The 17321-nt window shown below is 38.9% G+C and overlaps 1 protein-coding gene across 3 annotated transcripts in view; it reads left to right on the top strand.

Moving 5' to 3' along the window:
* The window catches only part of cep85l (centrosomal protein 85, like), a 304765-nt gene extending 291421 nt beyond the window's left edge, over positions 1–13344 (top strand). For all 3 annotated transcript variants that reach the window (XM_072555891.1, XM_072555889.1, XM_072555885.1), the window contains exons 10-13: positions 317–367; positions 1270–1377; positions 5692–5914; positions 7932–13344. In XM_072555891.1, coding sequence (XP_072411992.1) covers positions 317–367; positions 1270–1377; positions 5692–5914; positions 7932–8095 — 546 coding nt within the window. In that variant the 3' untranslated portion in view covers positions 8096–13344. The remainder of the gene's footprint in view (positions 1–316; positions 368–1269; positions 1378–5691; positions 5915–7931) is intronic.
* The last annotated feature ends 3977 nt before the right edge of the window (positions 13345–17321 follow it).

Raw genomic sequence — 17321 nt, 5'->3', positions numbered from 1 at the left:
TTCCTTCTCTCTGTTTCCTTCTTCTCTCTCCCCTTTATTTGAGAAATTGCCAGCAAGGTATAACTTGAACTGTGCTGGTGTGGGGCCAGTAGCATGTAAGATTGGCTTTCTTGAAAACAGCATCTTTACCTCCTGATCGTCTGTATTTATACATGTCTGCTTACCCAACATAGCTCTTTGAAGACAAACCTGCAGCTATTGGTGAAGAGTGAGGCTTTGGGACAGCATAAAGTATAGAAATGATGCAGTGAATGTAAATCTCAGTTGTCTGTCTAGAACCACAGCACTGATGCATAGCTTTTGATTTTATCTGCAGGTCATTGACAATCAAGAACAGCAAATAAAAAAATGTAACCTGGAGAAACAGGTAAATCATTTTTTTTCTGAATTGGAAAGTGTGCACTAGTGAAGACGGCATGAAAAGCACTGATTTTTATTACATACACCATATTTAATGTATCATAAGTATAAATGATGTTCACATGCTCATGGACACTCCATTGGAGTTCTGCCAGAACCAGTTGATCCTTGACATCAATGGAATCTTAGTCCAAACATGAACAAAAGACCTGAACTCAAGAAGTGAAGTAAGAGTGACTGCCTTTGACATCAACGCAGCATTTAACAGAGCTTAAATTGAAGTCGTTGGAATCCTGGGGAAAAAGAACTGTCCACTGGCTACTCAGACTAAGCACAAAAGAAGCTGGTTGCCATTGCTAGAGGCCAATCATTTTAGTTCAACATTCTTCCAGGGGTTCAAAAAGCTAGATATTTCCTAATCATCCTGCTCAGGGATGCTCTTACATACCTCTGGAGTAGGTGGGACTTCAACCCAGGCCTCCTGCGGTCCAAAGGTAATGTCCTAGACCAAAACATTTTCAGCTGTTTCATCAATGCATACCCTCCATTAAGATGCTATTAGTGGCTGACGATTGCACAATGGTCAATACCATTTGCACCCTTTAGATAATGAAACAACCGTGTTAATTTCCCTAGCCTTGGACAATGTTGTGTATTAGGAGGACTGGAGATCAGAGTCAAGAGTGTGGTGCTGGAAAAGCCCAGCAGGTCAGGCAGCACTCAAGGAGCAGGAGAATTGACGTTTCAGGCATAAGCCCTTCCTCATTCCTGATGAAGGTTGGTGAAGACAAGGTGGTGAAGAAGACATTTGGCACACTTGCCTTCATTGGTCAGTGCATTAAGTATAGGAGTTGAGATATTAGTCATTTGTTTGATCAGATGTTCACTAACTTGTAATATATTTTGAAGGCTTTAGAGGAAAGGCTGACACAAGAAAAGTCTGCCTCGCAGACCTTCCGGAAAGAGCTTGGAGAGACCCAGAGAAATCTGCAGCTACTGAAGGAACTCATGGAAGAAGTGAGTAGGCAGATTACATTACCTCTGCAATGTGCTTTATTTGCATAATAGTGGTATTATGATAAAAAGTAAACAGCAACAACTTGAATTCACATAATGCCCTTAACATAGCAAAACATCCCAACACAGTCAATGAATGTGCTATCACTAAGGCATTTTTGACAGAGGAGATAGCCAAAAACTTGTTCAGTTCAAGAAGTATTAAGGAATATCTTAAAGGAGGAGAGCAGGGGGGTGAGATTAGCAAGGACGTCAACAGTTTACAGTCAGGACAACTGAAACACAGCCACCAGTGCTGGATTGAAAAGTCAGCACAAAATGCTGGAAATGAAAGAGCACAAAAATTTTCTAAGACATGTCGGGTGTGAGGGAATTCCAGGGATAGGGATGGTGAGAGCCTGGAAAATTTTTCAAAATAAGGGGATACACATTTTAAAATTAAGGCAAATAGCAATGAAACCCATCCCAGATTAAAACAAATGCTGTTGCTCTCTAAGTGAAGCTGACCTTTACATCGAAATAAAATATGTGGAGTAGGTTTAGGAATGTATCTATGAAGCATTCAAATACAGTTGATTGAACAATGAATTCTTAATTAAGAGAAAAATGTGAAACAGCAGAATTTCGATGTAAAAGTCAAAGACAGAAATGTTTCTGCCAATCATCGTCCTTGAGCCCTTAAAGATTACAGCATTAATAATAGGGCTGAGTTAATGTTACAATTTCCAAAAAGTAATAATGACTGAAACAGTCTTTCTTGCTTCAACCATAAAATAGATGACAGCAAAGTTTGCTGTGTATAGATCTTACTGACAAATTAGTCATTATAAAGGGAGCAATGGGCGAGTGAGGCCAGTTATGATTTCATTTCATTTTATTTTGAAGAATTATTATTGAAAAATTAGACAATATTGATTCAGCTGTTTTCTCTTTACATGAGGCCTACATATTTCATTGTTGGTGATTCTAGAGTCAGAACCATAACTGAACATCAGACATCTTAGTTCATAATTGCAGAGAGAACCAGTGTACCTAACATTTTTCAACGTAACCTAAAGCTTTTGACATCAAATGTAAGTAATCCGAAGTTATTGATTGGAAGGGTTCACCTCCAAATCCCTTGGCATCAATAAAATATAATGAATGGTTCTAATTTAATTGAAATACGTTTGGCAATTGCAAACCATAATAATTTAAAAGTTTCAGCATTAAGAACTAAAACTTGATAGAGTTGTGTTTTTGAACCTTTTGGCAGGAATTATTGACTTCAGTAAAGAACTTAAATCTTTCTAGACCATGTAGAATCGAAGCTTCAGTGGAGCCTGCAGATCAATAAATTGAAGAGCATTGACAGGATAGCACACTAATTTAGTGGATAAAGCAGAGTTTAGAGTCGATGATCTGCTTGGAAAAATGGTAACTGTGACAGATAATTAGATATGAATTGGGACCCTTATGCAGCAATAAGTATAGACTCACAGTGTAGTGACAGCTGAGCATTTAGTCATTTGAAGATGAGACTGGAGGCCATGACCAATTTTGTACACTGTACTTAGTGGATAATGAAGAGTTTGCCGAGATTATTTGCTTTGGAAAATTGCAGAGCAGCAGTGGGACCTCTTTAACTACATGTTTGATATGATAGTTGTGAAACATATTTTGCTTTTAAGTAAACAGTGTGACAAAGATTGTATTTCTATTGGTAGCCATAAAGATTAAAGCAATAATTTAGTTGAACAGAGCATAATAAATGAAGACTGATAACACAAAAGATGAGAACTATAAAAGAGGTAGAAGAGAAACAAAAAAAAAAGTGATTTAGAAGGCACTTAGAAAGAAAATTGAGTGTCATGTTAAAAATAAGTAGTGCTAACATTTATTAGCATACAGCAATTCAAAGAATAGGCAAAAGCGAAGGTACCAGCTGAAGACTGCATGGGAGTAGACAGGGGCCACCTTATATTTGAGAATGAGGATGTGAGTTTGCCTCCAGCAAAGTGTTTTATCTGATGTGGCAATGCTCATTTTAAGGGTATTACAAAGGAAACTGGTCATGAATACCATTTTCTTGAGTATGTATTGTTGAATCCAACAGACATTTATAATGCCTAACAATTAAGTACAAACATTACATTCCTCAGGCATATACATGTCTGGGCAAATATTCCGCTAACCTGAGGTAAGATGGAGTGTGATTTCTTTATACCCTCAGGTTATATGCTATGGTACAATGATGGATATCTCTTAAAGGCCTATTGATTCCTGATCATGTGATTCCTATTGCCCATTTCCCAAAGATAAAGATTTAACCCAAAATGTTTATCCATCAACACTACAGTGTTCTCCCAACCACTCCATTCCATTTACATGTTTCGTTGGAACGATGGATTTGGACTATTGCTTCAAATTAACTTCTTGGCTTTTAAAATCAAACCTTGACAGGACTGACCACATCCATGTGCCTCAATTTTGAAATCCAGATCCAACATACAGTATGTATATTTTCCACATTACCACAATATTGTTATGCTAGAATAGAGCATTGTATAACTACGTTTGCAAAGGTCATGAAGAAGCACAGTAAATTGTATGCAAAACAAAATATTACAAAGGATCAAAGACAGATTACGTGAGTGGGAAATGTTGTAGTAGCTGAGGTTTAATCAGGGAAAATGTGAGGTCATCCTGTAGGGATTCAGGACAAACTAGAGCAGTGTTAGAACAAAAAGACTTGGCTGTCCACCCACAGAAATGCCTCAGCACTTATTGGATTTTGATCTTTAACTCAAAGCAGTTAAAATAAGAAAAAGGAGGACAAGACACATTGCAGCAACTCACCAAGGTTCCTGCAACAGCACTTTCTAAACCTGTGTCCCCCCTGCTACTCAGAAAGACAAGGGCAGCAGATGAACACCACCGTTTGGAGGCTCTCCTCCAACTACTCAAAATCATGAGACATTTGGACAGACCAAACAGAGAATATATTCTCACTTGTGAAGGGATCAAGAAAGAGAGGGCCCAGACTTATTGGAATTAGTAAGAGAAGCTTATGTTTTTCTCACAGCAAGTAATTAGGGTTCGAAGTACACTGTCTGAGAGTGTGGTGGAGGCAGGTTCAATCAAGGCAATCAGAAAGGAATTAGACAATTATTTGATAAGGAACAATAAGGAGAATGGAATTGATGGGCTGCTGAGTTGGAGAATGGGGCAATGGTCACATCCTGCACTACTACCATTCTTCTGTTGTGAAACTATATCAACATTCATAGGATAATAGAGATATATAGTGTGGAAACTGACCCTTTGGTCCGACTCATGTATGCTGACCAAATATCCTAACCTAATGTAGTCCCATTTGCCAGTGCTTGGCCCATATCCCTCTAAACCCTTCCTATTCATATACCCATCCAGATACCTTTTAAATGCTGCAATTGTACTAGCCTCCACCACTTCCTCTGGCAACTCATTCCATACGCGCACCACCCTCTGCATGAAAAAGTTGTCCCTTAGGCCTCTTCTTTATCTTTCCCCTCTCACCCTAAACCTATGCCCTCTAGTTCTGGACTCCCCAACCCCAGGGAAAACACTTTCTTTATTTATCCTATCCATGCCCCTCATGATTTTATAAACCTCTATAAGGTCATCCCTCTGCCTCCGATGCTCCAGGGAAAACAGCCCCAGCCTATTCAGCCTCTCCGAGGCAAAACTGAGGACTGCAGATGCTGGAAACCAGAGTTTAGATCAGAGTGGTGCTGAAAAAGCACAGCAGGTCAGCCAGCATCCGAGGAGCAGGAAAATTGACGTTTCAGGCAAAAGCCCTTCATCAGTAATGTGGACATTTTTTTCAAGATGTCACCATCTATTTCCCCACATTCTGCATGCCCTTCTCCACAGTAAAGACTGATGCAAAATACTCATTTAGTATCTCCCCCATCTCCAGCAGCTCCACACAAAGGCTGCTTTGCTGATCTTTGAAGGACCCTATTCTCTCCCTAGTTACCCTTTTGCCCTTAATGTATTTGTAAAAACCCTTTGGATTCTCCTTCCTTCAATGTCACTTGGTCAACATCCAGCAACTCCCTTCCCAAAAGTACAATTCAATTAAACAGCTCACCATCAACTGCCACCACTGCCCAGGGGCAGTTAAGCATGGACAACAAATACTCTGGGTTCGTTCACATCCCATGAACAGACAGTAAAAGGAAGTTAGTCAGCCCCAATTGGAAAAGAAAAGCAGCAATAAAGATTTTAAAAATCTAATAATTTTCTGTGCTGTAATTTTGCTCATAAAATATTTTTTTCATGTCTTTGAAGTTTTCATCAAAGAACCAAAGATTACCAGAAAATTCAACTTTGGAGGAACAATCACAAGAAACTGAAGAGCCCAAGCAAAGCTTAGCAAATGAAACACCAGCCATTGAAAAGCTACTGAAAGAAATATCCTACTGTCTATGTGACCTACGTGCACTATGCAATATCCTTACTCAGAGAGCACAGGGCAAGGAGCCAAATCTTTCTTTGTTACTTGGGATACAATGTAAGCATATTTTTGAACTTAACTTCTTGACCTCATAGTTTTGCAGATGGTGAGTTCAGATTGAGGGTAATATTTAGTATATTCAAGGTTAGAGGGCAAAAGATAATTAGACCAGGCCCTATTGGCGTGATTCAGTCACCATGACAAGTCTTTTTTTTATTGCACTTTGATTTTCTATTTTTATTCATAGTTAAATGTCAGATGGTAATCCTATTTCAAGAATGCATAGCACAGAAAGTAAAGGGTAACAATCACCCTTTACACTTCAACATATTTTCTAGGAAAATCTAGAGTGACAGCAAAGAGAAACTGAAATTTTTTTAGAATTATACAGAATTTACGCTGCAGACCCATTATCCTTTTCTAGAAAGTGTGTACTGAAGTCATGGTGATTACTTAAGGCATTTAATTTGTATGATTTCAGGCCCATTCTAGTACACACACTGGGACTGTGTAAGTATAGGCACCCCATTAGTTCAGTCGTTTAGACCATGGATTAATGTATTATTACTTTTCCTTGCTTTCACTTTTAACTTTGTCTTTCACCTCAGGAACTTGACAGGAGTCCATTGCACACCAATGGGATAAAAGTTCTTTCTCTCCTGCTGCTGTAATGGATCCAATTGGAGATGATCCATTCAGTTTATTTATCTTCACATTGTACACTAATGGAGGTCTATCATTGTCTGCAAAGAATAGAACTATAGCAAAAAAAAAGTAACACTGTGCTGTAGATACTCCTTGTCTGAGTTTTGGATTAAGTCACATTGCTGTCACTTTACAACATGTGTTACAAGTCAAAGCAAAGTTGTTACTAATCCATACAAGTCAAAGCAAAGTTGTTACTAATCCATACAAGTCAAAGCAAAGTTGTTACTAGTCCATGGAAAAGATATAATACAGGATTGTAGCATTAAGTTTTACTGAGACAGCTGAGGTCCTACCACTGGGTCCAAAAACAGGAGGTCACCCCAGTTAGGGAAGGGGTGAGAAACACATTCCTGGTGATGTCCAATTGAGTGACCACTGCCATGACGGCTATCCCAAATAAGGAAGGTGGTGCCCCACCAGAGCGCTACCAACTCAATCAGAGGAGCAGTAACATGGCAGTTTCAGCAGTGCCATCATGAGCCATGGCCATTGCTGAGGCAGCAGCTGCAGGATAAGGGGAGCTTGCTGGCCGAATACCTCAGGGAGGGCTAAATGAGGTTGGGGGATGTTAGCACCAGACACACGAGGTTCTGAGAACCAGGCTGAGTTCAGACCTCAGGGAACTGATGGTGCTGTTGCTAAGCAAATGGCCAGCACCATGTACGTCGAGTAACGCAGCAAAGACGACCTGTCTAAAATCCCTGGAAGGCGATTAGGATTAAGCTGAAAATGTTCCCAAACAGCATTGAGCTCCAAACTCCTTCACTTATAGATGACTATAGGGGCAGGTTATGGCCTCATTTCATTGGTCGTTTTCAGTGGCTTATTGGCCTTCCTGCTGTCAACAAAATGGCATGTTAGCAGGAAGACAAAGAACGTTATCCCCAACTTCCCTCCCCCAGGGACATCACGGTCATTTTGCCAGTCTCCCTGTCTTCTTAGCTGCCCTTGAAAACCTAGAAAATTCAATCCATGGAATTATAGAATGATACACTCCACATGCCTCTGCTGGTCATATATAAAAGCTATCTCATTAGGTTCTAGTCTTTTCTCCATAATCCACTAAATTGTTGTTTCCATTTTTGAGCATCATGATTGAGTATGCTTTCACCATCCACCACAGCAGTGTATCCAGATCCCATCAATCTGCTACATCTTTTCCCCACTGGCCACATGGCACTTCTGCTAAATACCTTTGAACAAAGATTTAAAATATGATTTCCTGTTTTCACTACACAGCACAAAGCTCGGACAATAATGTGGAAATAACAAATACTCACACAACTACCATTTGACACACACAACACATAAGGGATTTGTATTGTGTGATTTCTATACTATTTAACTTCTTCTGTTTCATTAACAGCACTGCATTGTTCAGGCGATGAAGGAGAACATTCCCATCATGGAGAATTGCTTTCAAAGAAGCTATCTGATGTTTGTCAGTTACGGAAAGATATTGATGAATTAAGGACCATAATATCTGATCGATATGCTCAGGATATGGGTGACAACTGTATAACTCAGTGACAACATGTTTATCTTGTAGCAATATGAGCACTGACTGTAAATTTGCTTTGTTACAGTCTTGTGCTCTTCTATTAGAGAGCCATAAAACAAAATTGCAGCTAACATATGAAAAAAATGAGCCATGAATGAAGCTTTATTGTTTTAATGAAGGATGTTGTTATAAAATAATATGGAATGTATGAACATTTGTTTGCAGTTAAGTGTTTCTAATCTAAAACTACTGAAGATAGAACCGACCTTCCACACATATAATTTAAAGATATTTCCTTTGATTATTTTGTTTTGTTAATTGGAGTCTGGGACTGGATTTAATGAAGGCAAAGGAAGTTTCACAAGCCCTACATTGTCATCTTTGTGCAAGGTCCACTGATAAGTATCACTCAGGCACTTTGCTGGGATTGAGGACCCAGGGTGCTATTCTGCCTGGTCAGCCAATCAAAAGGCATTGTCATCGAGTGAGTGCCTGCTTCCATGGCACCAACCCAGGGTAAGGTATCAGTGCTGAATCCTAAGGCACACATGAGTGATGGTGTGGTTGGTGTGACAGGGTGGCAATCACAGGAGAGAAAAGCAAAGGGCAGTGTGTATCTGAGCCATCCCACACTACCCAATACCAGTTACTTTGATGCAATGCCTTTGAAGGAATTAACAAAGTCCTCTACTTGGAGCCTAGAAGCAACCTCGTACCAGTTCACTTAGTGATCCCCAAATGATGAATCCTCTAGATGCCTGTAGATTAATACACATGTCAGCTAGATAAGGCCCTTAAAGTTGTATTAATTACCCACTTGAATGGAAATGGGAAGGACCACCACAGATTCCACGACAAACAAATAGAAGTGGAAAGGTGACTGATCCTCACTGCATCCCTCCCACAAGATTAAATTGCATGCCCAATTCCCCCATTACTAAACCTGAGGAGGAGGAGGCATTAAGTTCAGCCAGTAATGACAAAACTAAATAGATTCATATTGATTGTAATGCAGTACAAATTCAATTCAATGTGTTTTACTCTAAACTCAAGTTTCAAACTCTCCTAGGACAAACATCTGGTGTGAAACTTATCTCTACTGACCACAAAAGTTTATGATTTAATGCTCAGTGCTGGGGAATTAAGTATTGTTCATTAGATTAGAGGTATAGACTTTACATTTTACCTTAGTACCCTGACCTAATAAGAAAAATTAATCTGTGTTCTGACTCCTGAATATTATTGAGTTGGAAGATACATTTAAGATGTTAGGCCTAGCTGTGGTTTCCCTTCTCTTCACCATAGATAATACCTAGTATCAAAATTTACGTATAAAAATACTGAATTAGCAGAGATCCAGTTGTTGGTGGATGGCTATGTGACAGTCCAATGGAATGATACACCTCCTTCCTGAGAGAAGGGGTGAAACATTAGAAAAATTATTTGACTGGGGATTGAAAAATCCCATTTCTAGTTGAATGGCTCTTAATGTGTCCCATTGGGATGATTGTGAGCTGTGAAAAGTAATAAAATTGCTGTCCATTACTGACAAAATGGAACTTTAGGCATTTTACAAACGTGGAGCAGTTATTATTGTGAGTTCCAATACTCAGCTGTCAATTTAGATTCATTGGACCGTGTTCATACTTAATTGCATGCCCAAACTCCATCGTATGTAATATGTGTTCTCAATAATTTCAGCTTGGGAAGATCTCTTTCACCCTAAAACCAAATTTGTTTTCCTATTTCATCAATTTACTCATGATCTTTTAAAACCAAAACTGAATTATAGGCACATTTATGCTCGATTCTGGAAGACACTATAAGCTTAGAGGAGAAGTTGGTGGTGAGAAAATTAATCAATCCGAAAACAAAAACAATCCATTTCCAAAACAGAAATTGCTGGAAAATTTCAGCAGAACTGGCAGCATCTGTGGCGAGAAAGCAGTGTTAGCATTTTGGATTCAGTGATCCTTCTTCAGAACAGTTCTGAGTTGAATATGTCATTCAATAGTGCAAAAATTAATCTGCATGTAGTTAAGCATTTTGACCTAAAATTTAAACAAGATGTCAGACCATTTTGGTCCAGAAACATCCTGTAAATACAGAATTAGCACCATGTTAAAAGAGCAGTTAACTTGGTTTGAATTTGATGCCCTCCTCGTGGCACATATGTTGGTGAGAGGTGGGTATTTAGCTAGGTAGGAGGGTGATCCTGCCCCCTTCCTGTCTCCACTGCAATTACTTCTGTGAGAGGAATGCAGTACCAGCTGAAACCTGAAAATGCCAATGAAAACACACAAGGATGTCATCCAGTTGCTATTGGTATTAACTTAGGCAGGAAACTCTCCATATGAAAAGCCCAGAACTTAAAAACTATTGAGATTTGTTTGAGGGTTTCTATGGGAAGCCCCTCTTTCAAAGTCAATGCTTGACCAATGGACCTTGCAAGGGGTGGGAAAGTGCCCACTGAAAACCATCACCCAGGCAATGCCTCCCTCCCCTGCACCCCCACTTTACTGTCACTCACTTGTGATTTGAGTCATCCAGTGATCCTGAGCTCTGCATTGAGGTCATAGCAGCTGTAGCTGCCATCTCCCAAATGGCACTGCCTGACAATTAATAGCTATTGTCCTCTGATTGGCTAGCAGCTCTAGTGGGGTTGGGCCTTTCATCTCCAGGGACCTTGATCCCAGGAACTGCCTAGGTACCTGGTTAAGAGCCTGACTGGCATATTGTTCCACAGGCATATCTGAAAAGAGTTGTTGCTAGGCTCGTGCCAGTGAGACTTCAACTTGTCTACATTAAATTCTACCCTCCGTGTGGATCAAATGTGAAAAGGATGTCTTTGAAAACTCATTACTTTCCCAGTTCACAAATTGGGTGCCAGAGCAGATACTCTGCAGTCCTTCTGGCAACTTGTAGAAAGAAAGTACCCAAGAATAATAGTCTCATTTTCTCTTCCTCGACGAAAAGTCACCTGGCACCCAGTGAGTGCCCCTCCTGACAGCATTGTTAAAGTTTAGGATTTCAATATGGTATTAAAACTTTCAGTTTTGTGGTACCATGTGCTGATGGGTCTATGTGTGCTGTGGCACAGTGTACCTTTATGAATGGAAATTGATTATGCCTATGGCTGTAAAGTTAATAATTAATTGATATTTTTTCCTAGATCACTGTTTTAATGCTTTTTTTCATTAAATGGAGCATTGGACATTTTAATAGGGTGTTTTTGACATAGTTGTGCATGTGTTTTTTGTCTATAGGTTGAATTGTGAAGTAAACAGAGTGCAAGATGTGAATATAATTCTGCTACTTTCATTCCGAAATACTGTGATTTTGCTTTGGACAAAAATGAGTCCACACTCAGCTCTCAGCTTTTCTAATGAATTATACAGTATTAACTCAATGTGGTATGATTACCATGGAATTCTGTACAGTGTATTACAATAAGCTACTAGAGTTATATGCAATAACTAAAAATGTTCTTAATGCATTTGGTAGTTTATTATTTGTAACACGTGAAGCTGTTGATTGACTGATTTGATAATTTCCTTCCCTTTTATTTCCCCATGTAGTATACACTGGCACTTAGATAACAATATCTGTGAGAGATAATTATAAACTTGGGGAGCACTTACAGAACAGAAAATGATTCATGCTTATATCAAGTGCTGATTCTAACTGGTCTTGATTGTAGTTCCATTTCCACAGCACTCCAGCCTCTCCAATGATGTCACAATCTTCCTAAGTTTCTGATACCATCCTCCTTAAAACCAAATTTCAGCTTCTCAAACTTGCCATTCTTTTTAATAAGATCACCTTTAACAACATTGCCATTATATTTCTGAGGCTATGAGTGTTACTCTTCCTAATGTTACTACTTGACTATGCATCAGTGTCTGAGAGCTGATCAATATTAACCTCACTAATTTTGTTATTTCTCTGTAGTGCTATCTATCTGGAGGCTATGGAATACTTATACAAAATTATAGGGCTGTTCTTTTATAAACAGGTTTTGATTTTGTTACATCTGGTTTATTGAGGTAATCTTACCTCATCACATGTATTCGTTATACTGATCTGATTTGTCCAAGCTCTACTGTTGTTTTCTTACATTTAGCCCCACAATAAATAAGATGTTTGGCTTTCCTATTACATTTTAAAGCAGAAAATATGAGTTAACACATTCTGAATTAATACACTACAGATTTCAAAACCCTCACTTGCAGAAAATCTACATAGCCAGTTTTTTCCAGTACCACCTTTTAGCCTTCACCCTGGAGTGTAATGACTCATATCAGGTGTCAGCAGTCTTCAACGCTGAACCCAAGTGTCCTTTTTCTCAGAGTTGTGAGTCCACCTTCATCTGATATTCCCTGTGAACTTATCTACAGGAGTCACCAAATTGGATTTCCCTCTTTCAAGTCTAGGAGCACCTCAGACTGAGTTGTTCTAATGTAATTTATCAGTTGAAACCTTGATCTTTCCAAATGTGGCTCAATTCCATATCAGGCAGTCATTTACACACCAAGATATAAGATGACCAAGTTGTTACTTTCTGGGAAACAGCTATTTTTAGTTCTTAGCCTGTGTTCTTTTGGGAAAATTGCAACTCCCTCATATTTTGCAATTAAAAAGATTTTGTGCATAACCTGACAATGTGACACATACTTTCAGCTGTTCTGTCACAATGTGATTTTATCTAATTTGAGAGGAGGGTAAAAAAGGCAATTGGGGAAATAAAAAGCAGACTGTATACTGTAGTTTACTACTGTATTCTAAAGAAATGGAATCTAACCCTCACGTTTTACCTCTGTGCCTTAGGTGCAGCCTACTTTCTCTTTTTGTCTTTTCTCAGTCTGATCACAAGTTTTATACCCATGCTGATTTGTCATGAGTTGATCTACTTAGTTACCTCCTGTCCAAACTCTCCATGCCATCTGTCATTCAACTACTAGGTGGGAAACACCTAAATATACTCAGTATAAATGTCTCACGATCTGAGGACTTTCTATGCACACCATAACATGGAAGCTATTGTTACTCCGATTAAAGTAGTTGAATGATTTACAATGATTGTTTTTAGTTTTATATAAAAGGGAAAAACTTCAGGAACAGGGCCTTATACAAATATCTTACTGTAGAGTAAAGAAATTGCTAACTAGCACTTTGAAAGTATATATTTTGCCTCGGTTTCTACTGTTTTTAAACATATGTTTACAGCTAGATATTTTATGCAAAAATTCTATTTATGTTACATTTTGTAAATAATGTTAAAGCTATTATTTTTCCACTTTGAAAGTGTTTGTTTTGATTTTGTATGTACAGAAATACATTAAAGTTTTTTATATAATGAACTTTGAGTTTGTTGTGCAGAAGTTATTAGCTATGTAAAAGACATGAAACAAAATTGAACATCACTGTAATTTCACAAAATATTTTCTTCATCAACCCATTGCAGCTTTATTATGATTTACACTTTAACAGTGAATTAGAAGGTGCTAAACCTCACAACACATTACCCCGATGACCATTCCACACAAAGTGAGACATATTTTCAATGTATCAGAAACAGCAAATAAGTATCAAACCAATGACTTTGACATATTTTAACAAGTTCATTTGTTTAACACACTTCCAGTTTTTTCAACTTCATATTTTATTATTTGTCTTTAACATTTAGTTTTCTGTTTTGTCTTTTTTTTTAATTTTATTTCTCTGTTGTGAAATTATGTTTCATATAAAAATCATTTTCAAAATTATTGGCTGGAAACCCATCACCGAATTCTAAAAGTATCTGAGGGAACATTCCAATGTCATAAAATTGCAGGCTTGTAGATGGCTGAATATCTGCATTATTGAACCTTCTACATTCTAAGACCATTAACATGGAGACAACCTGTCTGCAAAGACTTAATCGGCAACAATTACATTGAAGTAGAATGAATGGCAGCCCTTTTCTATCCCAACTGCAAAGTCTCATGACAACTGTCTGAATTAGGTGGAATGGCTATGCTAGGGATGTCAAGGTTGGGTGGATTAGCTATGGGAAATACAAGGTTACAGGGATAGGGTAGAGTGGGGTGCTCTTCGGTGGGTCAGTGTAACACAATGGGTTGAATGTCCTGCCTCCACACTGTAGGGATTCTATGACAACCTATGATGACTTGATATCAAGCATAATCACTTGAACAATGGGACTATGGGTATGAAAGAAAGGTTCCAAATGTAATCCAATCATGAAAATTAGACAAGAGGAATCCATTAGCCATTCCACTAGGAATTCCTAGCTACTAATAGTTCTGAAGAAAAGTTACCAGACTTGAAACATTGCTTCCCTCCCACAGTTCTGCCAAATCTTCTAAATTTTTCCAGCAAGTTCTCTTTTTGTTTTAGTTCTCCAGCACCTGCAGTTCCTTGTTTTATTTCAGATAGATTTCTTCATCTACATCATTACATAGTCTCCAAACCAAAATCAAAAGGATAAGTGAACTCAGCCTGGATGCAACCAAATCATAAACTCATGGGAGCTATTTAACTTCAATGAACATAACTTTTTAAAAAAAATGTTATGGGATGTGAGGATCAGTTCCTCAGCCAACATTGAAGCCCATCCCTAATTGGCTAGATTGTAGCTAAAAGCCGCTGGAAAAGCACAGCAGGTCAGACAGTATCCGAGGGGCAGGCGAATTGACATATCAGGCAAAAGCCCTTCATCAGAGTCAACCCTACAGCTGTGGGTCTGGAATCATATTTAGGCCAGACTGGGTAAGGATTGAAGGTTTTTCCCCTAAAGAATGTTAGTGAACTGGGTATTTTGAGATATCAAAGATCATTTCATGTTCATCTTTTTTGCTTGCATTTTATTGAATTCACATTTCACAATCTGAAAGCTTAATGAACTACTCACTACATTTCTTCACCTGTAAAGTTCACTCAATGTAAACAAAATCCCATTACTCCCCAAGAAGTCTTTCTCTCACAACGTCTTTTAAAATAAACCACCGTGACTACAGAAATACAAATTAATCATTAAACCGCTTCAGATACACAGAAAATCCATAAGTCATTCGTTCAAATCCAAACGTCCAGACTCAAAAATACATTAAATTATTTAAATAAAATACACAACTCCTATCAATACTTTTTCTTCCTTTAAACAAGGAAGAAAATTCAAGGAAACTTCTATAGTCTTGCTGCATTTTATTTGTAACTTCGCTCATGGGATGTGGACATCTTGGATAAATTTTGTATTAGTACCATGTCAGTACAGCCAGCCCCTTGGTCCAAGAATTCTGCCATTGAAAGTTTCCCACCATGACCCCCAGATAGACACAGACATTCCCTTGGTATCTATCAGTGGCTGGATTGTTTCTCTGATTGAAGACCTTTATGGTCTGACCCAATTCTCTTGAGCTCATGCCACAGCAATTCTGCATCTAGAACATATTTCCACCTGAGAAATTTTCCCTAAAACTGCCTCAGAGCCTTCTTGTGTCTAAAAGCTTCAAAGTTGGATCAAAAGTTGAAATGTTTCTAAATACACATAAGCACGATAAAGTATTCTGAGAGTGATCAAACTTCAATACACATCCTCTAATTCACCTTCAACTGAAACCAAAACTCTAGATCTTTAACCCTTAATATAATGCACAATTTTTGTTTATTCTTTGAGGATGAGGGCTTCACTGGCTGGGCCATCATTTATTGGCCCTTCCCTGCTTGCCCTTGAGACGGTGGTGGTGAGCTGCAGCCTTAAACTGCTGCTGCCCAATTTGTGTTGGCGAACCTGCAGTTCCATTGAGGGGGTTGTTTCAGGATTTGGACCCATTGATAGTGAAGTAATGACAATATATTTCAGAGTCAGAATGATAAGTTTAAAAAAAAGAATTGCAGATGCTGGAAATCAGAAATTGCTGGTAAGGTTCAGCAGGTCTGACAGTGTGGGAGCAGGTCATTCAGCCCATCCAGTCCACACCGATTCCCCAAAGAGCATCCCACCCCCACTCACCCATCTTACCCTGCCTTTCCCACGGCCAATCCACCTAACTTGCACATCTGCGCAATGAAACCCACACAGACATGGAGAATGGGCAAACCACATAGACAGTCACCCTACGTGGAATCAATCCCAGGTTCCTGGCACTGTGAGGCAGAAGTGCTAATCACTGAGCCTCTGTGCTGCCCAGATGGTGAGAAGTTTTTTGTGGAGCCAGTGGGTGAGTTACTCACTGCAGGATTCCTCGCCTCTGTTCTTGTATTGCTAGCTTTGATATGGAGCAACATTATTTCAATTTGTGGAAATAACACAGAAACTCAAAATATTAGACCACAGCTTGGAAGAAGTAAAAAAAAATAAGAAGGGCTTATGCCCGAAACGTCAATTCCCCTGCTTCTTTGATGCTGTCTGACCTGCTGCGCTTTTCCAGCAACACATTTTTCAGCTCTGATCTCCAGCATCTGCAGTCCTCACTTTCTGCTAGTAAAAAAAATTAAACCAAGTACTGCCGGGCAGTCAATCTACATTTTAGCAAACTGGGTGGGCTGCATCTTAGATACGGATCACTTGTAATAATTACAATGGAGCTGCATTGAGGTTTTAAACTAGACTTGTGAGTCAGTCTCTGAAGTGGACTTGGACCAGCCACCTTTCAAGAAAGACCAGGAAGTCAATGTGTGCAACAATAGCAGAAGCTTTATTAAGGAGGTGTTCAGTCTACAGACAGTGGGTTAGACAAAGCTGTTTACTAACCCCAAAATGGCCAATTCTGTCATCATGATCAAATTCTTAAAATGACAGTACACCCTTTTAATTCAATTACAGACAATACTTCCTTCAGTAATATATTATTTGAAAACAATTTCCCATCCCTGGAGAAGGCCAGGAGGTGACAAATAAGGCAAATTATTGGGCAAGTTAACTCTAACCCTAACCCTAACCCTCACCCTAACCCTACCACCCAAGGGAGATACTCACCCACCTTCTCACCTCCTCAGTAATTAATTACTGGGACCTTCTTGGCCCACCAGCAATTTAGATCTTTAACAGGTCAGTAAGTGGCCACTTATGGGCTTCAGACCACTACTAGTCCAGTAACTTGAATTCCTCACAGATGAAAAAAGAAGCTGATTTATTGACTGGGAAAGCAAAGTGACCTGTTTACTGCATTATCAGAGAGCTCCATTTGCTCCACCTGGGGGCTGGAATGACATCAAGAGGGTGGCTACTAAATCCAATTCCTTCTCCTTGCC

Source organism: Chiloscyllium punctatum, chromosome 3, assembly GCF_047496795.1.
Source record: "Chiloscyllium punctatum isolate Juve2018m chromosome 3, sChiPun1.3, whole genome shotgun sequence".
In the NCBI taxonomy this organism is placed as follows: domain Eukaryota; kingdom Metazoa; phylum Chordata; class Chondrichthyes; order Orectolobiformes; family Hemiscylliidae; genus Chiloscyllium; species Chiloscyllium punctatum.
This window is presented reverse-complemented; position numbering and strand designations above follow the sequence as displayed.